This window comes from Arvicola amphibius, chromosome 4 (assembly GCF_903992535.2).
Source record: "Arvicola amphibius chromosome 4, mArvAmp1.2, whole genome shotgun sequence".
Classification (NCBI taxonomy): domain Eukaryota; kingdom Metazoa; phylum Chordata; class Mammalia; order Rodentia; family Cricetidae; genus Arvicola; species Arvicola amphibius.
Window position 1 is genome coordinate 38415068 of NC_052050.1, and position 11321 is coordinate 38426388.

The window sequence follows — 11321 nt, forward strand, 5'->3', positions numbered from 1 at the left end:
CTCTGCCAGATCCCTAGTACTGTGCTAGACCCTCAGATAAGAGGGGAGGGTCAGGGCCATACCAGAGGACTCACGGGGAGGGGCGGGGGAGTAAGAGAGCAGTGGTGTGGAACACTAGCTGATGTGGGCACAATGTGGCAAAGAACTGTGCTCTCTGAGGACCTTACAGGAACAAAGGGTATTCCAGTATTTCAGACCTTGACTGGGGCCTTTACCCTGCAAGAACCTGCCTTCCTTTTCTCTTCCTGTAAATTACGGGCTTGGCACTGTCTGTTCATGGCCTCCAGTCATGTGGAGGAGTTTCTGGATCCATCTGCTCCCCACCTCCATTTAGGGTGTTTACCGTTTTGCAGTCACCCAGCTGTGGTGGTCAGCCTCCCCTCACCTAAGACTAGGACTGCAGGAGAGACAAGATGTCGGGCTTCTGTGTCACAGTGCCTGAGCCTATCCCTAAATGAGCGTCACTTTAGAGTGAGCTATGCAGAGCTCCAGGACACAATGACCTTCTTGTACCTCATAAGGAATTTAGCCAGGCCAGAATATTCCCCCGAAGCTGGGCTCTTAGTCTTGAGTGTCAGCCTGTCACCTAGCCATCCCTGTTCTCATGCTGGACTGTTGCTCCTGACAAGAGGCTCAGCTTAGGTTTATGGCAACAGGAAGCAGACTTCCAGGGTATTGGTTGGGCCTTCAGTTCTTTAATGAGGGACCGGGAACCAGCCCAGGCCAGGGAGGAAGGAGGGCACCTAGCAGCTGTTGGGCAGTGGCTGAGCCTGGCCCAGCCTAAGATGTCTCTAGGTGAATGGGGCTCGTGTCTATCCTTGGCTCCAACCCAGGGGTGTGAGGTTCCAGTCCATTTGCCCCAGGCCCTTGGCTGACAGGGTAACTAGGGGTTCTTTGGCTTGGTGCTTGGTGGTATAGTATATCTCACAGTTCTGGTCCCTGCGGACCCAGGACCAAGGCTGACAGTGGGCAAGGGATAACCTCAACCCACACCCCCTAATATGGATATAGGTATTCCAGATCCTCCAGCCTCCGCATCTCCTCCGTCGCCATAGACACAGTTCTCCGCTGAGGTTGTTTGCGCTGCACGGTGACGTGGATGGGATTGTTCTCAGGGAAGCTGTTGAAGTCAGTAGGCACAGTTGCAAACTAAAACAGAACAAGCACCCTCAGGATGCTGTCCCAGGCCCTTCCCTCATCTCCATCACCCTCTTGCTGCTAAGTGAGATCGATCTTAGCCTTATGCAACACAGTCATTGCGGAGTTCTCTACCCTAAGGCCCTGACACCTGCAAGCTGTTTCCTTTGGTCTCTTCCCCTTTTCTCCTCACAATTCCTGGTCCATTCACAATTACTGGGATTGCGGTATATGAGAACTCACAGCTTTGGAAAATGAACACTGCAGCAATACTACTATATCAGTTTGCATTTCTAATGGGCCCTGGACAGCTTAACCCCTAAACCTCCCAGGAGACAACAGTCTGGAATTAATGCTTGTTGGCCCAGGCTTAAGCAAGTACATGAGATTTAGGGAGGTAAGGGTTTCTGCCTCCTCTTTGGTTCCCTGCTTGTAGTTTCTCACCTATCTGGGCCAATGATTCTGTTCTAGTCCTGGGCCTTTCTGCAGCTGGGACTTACTTTATAGGGCTTGCACCACTTCCCCACCCCTGCTGTGTTGGCTGCACGGACAGTAAGGCAGTAACTTGTGTTTGGCTTCAGCTCCATCAGTTTGACGGTGGTGCCCAGGATCTTGTTGAAGATCCAGGGGCGGTTCTTGACCTTGGGCATCTCGTCGCTTTGCTTGGTTGCCTCCTGCAGCAGCACCTGGTAGAAGCTGACCTGCTGCTTGCCCACAGCATAAGTCCAGGAAATCTAGGGGAAGAGAGAGCCCGGGCTTCCTCAGGTCTGGCCTGGCCCACAGGGATAGGTCACAGTGGCACTTCCATTCCTGTTCCTACTCACTCAGGCAGGTCTGGAGGAAAGTGCAGCCACGCCTGCCCAGCAGCACTGGGAAGGGGAGGAGCTCCACCACCATTCCACCATAGGTGCTCCTCATTCCATAGACCTAAATGGCCAGCTGAAAGTTACCTGTGCAAACCATCTTTTCCACCTGCAGAGAGGACACCACACAGCAACTAAATGACAGACTAAAGATGGCTCGGAGGTTAAGAGCACTGACTGTTCTTCCAGAGGTCTTGAGTTCCAAGCAACCCCCTTGTGGCTTACAACCATCTATGCTGCCCTTTTCTGCGTGTAGGCTTACATGCAGGCAGAACACTGTATACATAATAAATATGTTTTTTTAAAAAAATGCTGAGCGGTGGTGGCACACGCCTTTAATCCCAGTACTCGGGAGGCAGAGGCAGGAGGATCTCTGAGTTCGAGGCTAGTTCCAGGACAGGTTCCAAAACTACAGAGAAACCCAGTCTCAAAAAAAAAAAAAAGAAAAAAGAAAGAAAGAAAAAGAAATTTTTGGTTTTCAAGACAGGGTTTCTCTGTAGCTTTGGAACCTGTCCTGGAACTAGCTCTTGTAGACCAGGCTGGTCTCGAACTCACAGAGATCCGCCTGCCTCTGCCTCCCGAGTGCTGGGATTAAAGGCGTGCGCCACCACCGCCTGACAAAAAAAAAGAAAAAGAAATTTAACTCAACATCCAGGGACTTATAAGTTTCTGCTGCCTGGGACTATTTCAACAATGCACAAACTCTCTAGGGATGGAACCTGGGAGTCTAGGTAGTGGCAAGGTGGCCTGCAGGAACATGACTGTCAGGAGCCCTTGGGTAGATGCTGGGACACACCGAGGCTACTGCTCACTTATAGACTTTCCAGTTCCAGCCCTTGCTCAACTGGAATTCCTGAGAAACTGACTCTCTCTGCACTGAGCAGGGAAGCAGTGAGCCCATTCCATCTTGCCCTAAAACTCCATAGACCCCTGCCCGCCTCCCTTCCTAAATCATGAACTTGAGGTCGGAATGGCCTGGCGATGCCTTCACACTCCCCATGGTGCTTACATCGGTGCCTACACCGTAAACCCTCGCCAAGAGAAAGACATACCACAGCTGTGGAATCGCCAACAGTGTGTTCACAGATGAAGGGGGCCTCCGGTACATCCATGACCACAGAAGACTCAGAGCGTGTTGATGAGGTGTCTGTGTCCAGTGCGGAGTTGTCGAGGTCCAACAGGCCCTTGGGGGCCATTTGGACCTTGGATGAATGGGGACAGATGGCCAGATTCTCCTTTTCTGTGTTTTTGGCCAGTGATGATAAACTGAGTTTGTTCAGCTCACCCTCCAGCATCCCAGCAAAGAAGCTGCTGTTGGGCTGAGTCACAGCCAGTTTGATGGGGTTCAACAGAGTGGATGACATGGGGGACAGACTAGTGTCATCTGAGCTGAATTCTGAATCATCCGCTGGCATCTGCTTCCTGGAGCGGAAAAGATAATGGGTGTCAGATGGAGGAGGCCACCCCAACCCATCCAGCCTGAGGAACCCTGAGCACCTCTACCAGCATCCCCAACTGTGGAACAGCTTGGAACATGCTGGCTCAGTGGCAGCTGGGCTTCAAATCCACCAGTGAAACTGCAGATTCTTGCCAGGCAGGTGGTGGCACACGCCTTTAATCCCAGCACTCCGGGCAGAGGCAGGTGGATCTCTGTGAGTTCAAGGCCAGCCTGGACTACAAACTGAGTGCCAGGACAGGCTCCAAAGCTGCAGAGAAACCCGGTTTCAAAGTAAAAGAAAAAACCTGCAGATTATCGGTTCCTGGTTCCCAGTAGGCATGGAAGCCACATTTTAAATAAGATCTTCAGATGGTTCTCATATTAAATGCTCTGAGAACCACAATTTGAGAAACTGCTAAAACTTTAAATCCACCCACCAAAATGGGGTGCAAGTGTTCCAGAAAATGACCACAGCAACCAACCAGAGTAAAGAGAAATGTCTGCAAGTACCTAATAAGAAAGTAATAAATTGAAATAATTTTTTGCTAATAGTTTTTTACTATGTTTAATGAAATTTGTACTTACTTAATTCTAATGACATTTAACAATATTGTGAAATATATAAAATTAATAGTCTATTTTATGTGCAATACACTAGAGGAATGCTCTTGCTCCCCTGGGTGTGGTGACACAAACACATCCGTAATCCTAGCACTCAGGAGACTGAGGTGGGAGGATCAAAAGTCCTACATCAGTCTGACCTATGTGGTGAGAGCCTTGACTCAAAGATAAAAATAAAAAGGCAAAACAAAACAGGTGGGGCTCAGAGGTTAAGAGCATTGCCTGCTCTTCCAAAGGTCCTGAGTTCAATTCCCAGCAACCACATGGTGGCTCACAACCATCTGTAATGGGGTCTGGTGCCCTCTTCTGGTGTTCAGGCATACATGCAGACAGAATATTGTATACATAATAAATAAATATTTAAAAACGAAAACAAAACAGGTGATAGTGGCACATGCCTTTAATCCCAGCACTCAGGAGAATCTGCGAGTTCTACAGAGTAAGTTCTAGGACAGGCTCCAAAGCTACACAGAGAAACCCTGTCTTGAAAAAAAAGGGGAGGTCCTTGCTTAGTGGCAGTGGCAAACACCTTTAATTCCAGCACTTGTGAGGCAGAGATGGGTAGATCTCCCTGTTCCCTGTGGTGGTTTGAATGAGAATGGCCCCTATAGGTTCATATGTTTGAAAGCTTGGTCCCCAGTTAGTGGAACTGTTGAGGAAGAATTAGGAGGTGTGGCCTTGTTGGAGGAAGTGTATCATTGTATGTAGGGTTTGAACTTTTTTTTTTATTAAAAACTTGAGATCATGCACTATCACATCCCCCTGCCACTCATCAAGACTCCTGTATGGTGGGCTCTGTTAGACAGCAGTCAGGGTTTGAACTTTCAAAAGCTGGCACTGGGACTGGAAAGATGGCTCAGTGGTTAAGAGCACTGGCTGTTCTTCCAAGACCTGTGTTCAATTCCCAGGCAATACCTACATGGCAGCTCACAACTGTCTGTAGCTCTAATTACAGGAGATCTGACACCTTCACAGACATGCATGCAGGCAAAACACCAATGCACATAGAATAAAAATAAATAAATCTTTTTAAAAAATCTGGCACCAGGCCCTCCCTCCCCGTTCTCACCCTGCAACTTGGGGATCAGATGTAAGCTCTCAGCTACTGCTCCAGCACCACACCTGCCTACCTGCCACCATGCTTGCCACCGTAATGATACTAGGCTTGTCCTCTGAAACTATAAACGAGCCTACAATTGAACATTTTCTTCTATAAGCTGCCTTGGTCATGGTATCTCCTCACAGCAAAAGAACAGTAACTAAGACATCCCCCATTCATTTTTGTTTTTTGTTTTTTGTTTTAATTAGGGGGTATTTTAGACACACACCAAGAGTAACATATTACACTTTTATTTGCTCTCATCCAACTTCAGAAATTAAGACATATTAGCATTGCTAACACCCTCGGATGCTGGATGCTTCTCTCACACTGCATATCCTCCAGTAAACACAGCCAGCAGAGTAATTTTTTTTTCTGTTTGTTATTCACTATGTGTCATCTTAGGCTTGTTGCATATGTATATTAACCCAAGGCAAGGCCTATCACTTTGCATGTCTTTAGACGCTATATAAATAAGAGGCATTATTCAGCACATACAACAAAACTTGGTGTTTTGAATTGTCTGTCCTTAAACATGTAGCAGAAGCTTTAACCATTTTGTCCATTTAATGTCTTTTTGTCACATGAATATTTGTTGCTTTTTAACTTATGTGTGTTGGTGTTTTACCCACATGTGTGTATGTAAACCACAAGCATGCAGAGGCCAGAAGAGGGCATTGGATCCCCTGGAACTATAGTTACAGATAGTTGTGACATTGTTGGATGCTGGGAAACAAACCCTGGTTGTCTGGAAGACCAGCCAGTGCAATTAAGCACTGAGCCATCTCTCCAGTCCCTGCATGGGTATGTGTATTATTACTATTCTTTGATATTATAAAGGAAATACATGGTCCTGCATTGTTTTGCTGATGAAGTGCTCCAATCCAAAAAAGTTAGCTTTCAACTCCTTAAAAGAACAACTTTGATCCATACATACATATGACTAAAACTCAACATCACAGACTGATCCTTCCCTTGTGATGTGCTCTGGGACTTCTGATTCTGTGTCTAATCATTGTTATTCTGGTTTCTACCAGCTAAGATTTCCTGCCCTGTAAAGAGGTCCCAATCTAAATTAGTCTAGTCCAGATTCCTACTTCCTGTTTGCTTCATGGACCTTATGAAGCTCCCTATCACCACCAATGTCCTGAGATACCTGGATCAGTCTAGAATATTCATCGCTCACCCCAACACTGGCCCTTGAAGGATATTTGGAGCAGATGTTCTTTTCCTTTAAGTCCTGTATTTGTAGGCCAGCTTGGTCTACAGAGTGAGTTCTAGGACAGCCAGGGCTACATAGAGAAACCCTGTCTCACAAAACAAACAAATAACAACAAAACAAACTTCCCTACTGGAATTGCTGGGCTAAAGAGTCCCAGAAGGCCCCTGGATTCTGTTTTCTGGACACACCTCTTTCTTGACTTCCACAGCAGCCCTGCTGGATGAGTGCTAGCCAGTGAACCTGTCTGAGGCCACATATCTAAGTGGTATAGTTTGAATTTGAACTCAAGACTCCTTGCCTGAGAATTCTCCCCCCAGTAAATTATGAAGTTTCCTGCAAACAATGGTCATTTTTGATGTAGGATTCCCCTCTGTATGCTGTGAATATGATTTATTACCATTGGTTAATAAACTTCTTTGGCCTATGACAGGGCAAAATATAGCAAGGCAGGAAATCCAACAGTTAGAGGAGGAAAGAAGGCAGAGTCAGAGAGATGCCATGTAGTTACCAAAGGACAAAGATGCCAGAAACTTACCGGTAAACCACACCCTCGTGGCAATACACAGATTAATGGAAATGGGTTAATTTCAGATATAAGAGCTAACTAGGAATATGCTTGAGTCATTGGCCAAACAGTGTTGTAATTAATATAGTTTTGTGTGATTATTCAGGTCTGGGTGGCCAGAAAATGAACATGCAGTCTTAATTTACACAATTGCGCCCACCATCTGGCATGGATCTACATAAGACCTAAAAAACTGGGAAAAAAAAAAAAAGAGGTCTTCTAGACTCACAAAAACAGGAGCCAAGCACAGCTTCTTGGTAGCTGCTTTTATTTTTCCAGATAGGCTTTGTTTGCTGGTGGCAAACAGCTGCATGGCTCCTTTAAGAAATGGCTTCCTGGCTCATCCTGGTGATGCAAATGGCTCTGGCTCTTTCAGGAGGTCCTGATATGGAGCAATTGAATGGGGTCTGTGAGCAGCATGCTACTAGTTGCTTAATGATGACTTAGACCCTCCGCACCCCGGAGCTGGGGCGGTGAGCATGGCTTGCAGAGGTGGTGAACATACCTCTGCCATGTTGGGCAGGGCAGAGCCAACAGGCAAAGCTGCAACATTAGTCCTAGCCATGCCTATTTAGCATAAAAATTTTTTTAAAAAACCTCTCCTAGTCAGAAAATGATTATAGATACACAATAAGACAGATTCAGTCAAAAAGACCTCTGAATGGGTCATAGTGTTAGATAAATGTACATGGGCTTAAGAGAGAGAGAAGAAAGAGTATAGACAGTCATAAAGAAGTAAAGATAAAATAAATATTAAAAAGTAATAAAATAAGTTACATAAAGATGAAATATATACAGTCTGGATTGTGTATATAATTGTGTTTTCTTATAATTTCTTGACTGCAAAGAGACATTTGATTCTGGGAGCTGCTAAGTTAAATCAACATGTATATTTTAAAGATATCTCAACTTCAAAATTTGAGTCTAAATATATGTTACTTTGGAAAAGAAGTTCTGTTTTTGTTTCCACAGAGGATGAGAACCTGTGGATTCCTTCCAGACTAATGTGGTTTGATGGAACAAGATCTCCCTAAAACGTCCCCACAAACCCTAAAAATACTTTGCCCAACAAACAGCAGAAAGCAGTTTGGAGAAAACTACACCCAAATTCCCCAAAATGATTGTTTATAAATGTTTGTTTTTATTTTAAAAGGGATGGTTATAAATAATTATCACAGTCAATTTCTAAAAAAATAGTAAAGGGGATATGACACAGAGAAGAATACTTTTCATTAGTGTGGATCTTGGACTATTAATACAAATTTAAGGTTGATTTTGTTACACTCTATGTATTTCTGGTCTTGTTTGTTGTGTTTGTTCAGCTCATTTAAAGATATAATGTATAGTTAAGAAATACAGATTATTAGATAGTCATCTGTAATAATGAAACTTTTAATTACATTAGTTAGGTGTCCTAGATATATATTTCTGTTAGATAACTAATCTTCAACACGTCAAAGGCCTACAGAATTTGGCATTTAAAATGTTTTAAGAACTTAAACTTTTTTCAACAGTGAGACCTGTCTGCTTCTGGCAGCACTAATTACTTCAGAGAGGCTGATGGGCATTGAAGAAATTCATTATGGAATTTATCTTCAACATGACAAGGCTAGCCATTTGGGCAAGAAACTGCTCTTGTCTGGACTGATGACAATATGCTGTACATAAACTGGACATGCAGAACCTAAGGAAAATGACCACTAAACTTGCCAAAACAAGATGGGACAGTATTTCAGGGTTCCTGCATCAGAGAAGAAACTACCAGACATTCTGCAGGACACAAAAGAAAGTGACTGACATACTGCCAATATAGGGAAAATGGTTGAGCTTTCAAATTCCCTACTTCATGAAAAAGTCTACCAGATACTATGGGCCTATAGGCTGAAGATGGATGCCCCGTTACAGAAGAACTTTGGGTGACTGTCCAGGCAGTTAGATGTTTCTGTCAAATCTAGAGTTTTGAAAGTTGCTTACAATGTACTTTCTGTTTACTTAGGTAATATTATATCCTTCTGGGGTCTTTGATGGAGCTGAAGACAGATAGTTACAGGTATAGTTTTCCTTAGTTATGATAAAAGATAAATTAGATATGAAATTTTAGAGCCACAAAGATAAAATAAAATTTTCTTTAATTTTCCAAATACAAATAAACTAAATATTGTAAATGTAATTCTTGCTTGATACCTGTTTTGTTATATATAATTTTATTATGTTAAAGTTAAAAGTTTCCTTATTATTTAGACAGAAAAGGGAGGTGATGTGGGATCCTCTCTGTATGTTGTGAATATGTTTTATTAACACTTGTTAATAAAGAATCTGCTTTGGCCTATGGCAGGGTAGAATATAGCAAGGCAGGAAATTCAACAGAGTTAGAGGAGAAAAGAAGGCAGAGTCAGAGAGATTCCATGTAGCTGCTGAAGGAGAAAGACACCAGAAACTTATCAGTAAGCCACAGCCTCATGGTGACACACAGATTAATAGAAAATGGATAACTTAAGATATAATAGCTGGCTAGAAATATGCTTGAGTCATTGGCCAGTGTTGTAATTAATATAGTTTGTGTGATTTATTCAGGTCTGGGTGGCCAGGAAATGAACGTGCAGTCTCTGTTTACACATTTTAGCCAGGTCACACTAGCTAATGGTGACCTAGAATGGACACATACCTCTCTCTAATCTAACCCAGCAGAGAGTCTGTGGATCCCAGTGAAAATTAAAGTACGGATTTTTTTATTTTTTTTTTTTTTTAGAAATTATGAAGGATTTCAAGACTGGGGCTAGAGAAATGGCCCAGTGGTTAAGAGCACTGGTTGCTCTTATAGAGGACCTGAGTTCAATTCCCAACAGCACCCACATGGTGGCTAAGACGGTGACAGCAGAGCCTTAAACGAATCCCAGGGCTCCATTCATGGGTCCCCATGGTTGAAACTGTGTACTATTTCCTCAGTCATCACCTTGAAAACCCCTTCCCTGGAGAGCTCCCTCAAACATCACCTCCTCTAAGAGGTCTCCCTTCCCTCCACCTTATCCCAAGCTATACCAAGCCCTCTGAAATCCCCTTGGGTTTCGCAAGGTGCCCTGTGAGAACATTTCCCAGGCTGTGCTGTACCACCCTCTTTATTGCCTGGTGTCCCCACAACCGAGTCCACTTGCACTAGGCCTTGTGTTCTTTGAAGGCAGAGATTATGCTTCCCAGCTTTGCATTCCCAAATTAACACTGGGTCATATTTCTCACCGAGAGGGAAAGAATTTTGTGGTTTGAAGCAGAGGGAACCCGGACTTACTAAGAGGACCAGTGACCCTCGGCTGGAGCGTAGGAAGGACAGCAAAGTGGGAGACGTGAAGGTGAGAAGCCTGGAATGGGAGACTGCAGGTGCCAAGCACCTACAAGAGCAAGGAAACTGTAACTGATCCAGAAGGGTCTCCTAGAGCCAGCAATGCACATGCACTCAGAACTGACGCCGGGCTCAACCTGCTGTCTTGTTCTTCCCAGGGACCCCAGAGTGGGCTGCAAAGCTCCCCGAGCCTTCGAAAGGAGGACCCAGGATTGTATCTTACATGACATTGGAGGTGTCTTCTTCTAAGTAGTTGGCCAAGTTGCGTCTTGTGGAGAGCTGGAGGCCTTTGGTAGCCATGGACCGGTTAGTAAATTTGGGGTTCGGACAGGGCTTCGGCAGTTTGTCAACCACATTTGTATTTTTGAGGGTTTCCTTCTTCTTCGGTACAGCTTCCTCCCCACCTCCCACTTTACAGAACACCTCTGTTGCCATCTGGTGTGGGTGGGATCGGAGCTGTCACCACCGTGCAGGACAACCAGCTGACAGGAAGCAGAGAGAAACTGAGGCAAAGGCCCCACCCTTAGTTTGGGTGGGGTGGGTGTGCCGTGAGCTGACTTCACAATCATCACAGTGTAACAATTAGGGGCCAGCCTCCCCTTGATGTGAGGTTTCCTGTGCAGTTGGACAGACCCAATGTCTGTGTCAGGGGTCAGGTAGAACACAGGAAACAAACTTCACAGCCTCTTCCAGCACACACACACACACACGGCCCCTCTGGCCACAGTCGCTCTGTCCTCTGAGGACTTCAAAAGGCTTAACACCTGTGCCCTTTAGAGCTGTCCTGGAAGGAGGAACAGGTTAGTGACAGAGAAACACCACCTGGGCTGAGCCAAAGAGCCTTTGAAGGGGACGACGTTGCCTACCCTTGCTAAGGCTCTTTCTCCTGGTATCTAAGCAGTAAATACCACTGTGGCCAGTAGCCTAGGCACAGTGAAAGCTTACTGTGGGTTGTAGCTCACAGAGTAGTTGGTTTTAATGCTAGAATACCAAACACCTTGAAAGACTGAGAGTCAATGGTGAGCATGGGGAAATATTTCTA

General features: G+C 45.0%; 1 protein-coding gene across 1 annotated transcript; it reads right to left on the minus strand.

Moving 5' to 3' along the window:
- Nucleotides 1–996: 996 nt before the first annotated feature.
- Fndc8 (fibronectin type III domain containing 8) lies at nt 997–10714 on the minus strand. Its single transcript, XM_038326535.1, has 4 exons — nt 10503–10714; nt 3053–3422; nt 1638–1871; nt 997–1149 (listed from the first exon to the last, which is right to left on the minus strand). Exons 1-4 carry the CDS (start codon nt 10712–10714, stop codon nt 997–999), a joined length of 969 nt encoding a protein of 322 aa, XP_038182463.1.
- Nucleotides 10715–11321: the final 607 nt, after the last annotated feature.

What these genes read in the sequence shown, in the direction of transcription:
- Fndc8 (XM_038326535.1), bottom strand. Translation starts at nt 10,714, where the DNA reads ATGGCAACAGAGGTGTTCTGTAAAGTGGGAGGTGGGGAGGAAGCTGTA. An exon ending in GAAGACACCTCCAATGTCAT is followed by an intron (nt 3,423 to 10,502) that starts GTAAGATACAAT and finishes TTTCCGCTCCAG; the next exon opens with GAAGCAGATGCCAGCGGATG. An exon ending in TTGGCGATTCCACAGCTGTG is followed by an intron (nt 1,872 to 3,052) that starts GTATGTCTTTCT and finishes CTCTTCCCCTAG; the next exon opens with ATTTCCTGGACTTATGCTGT.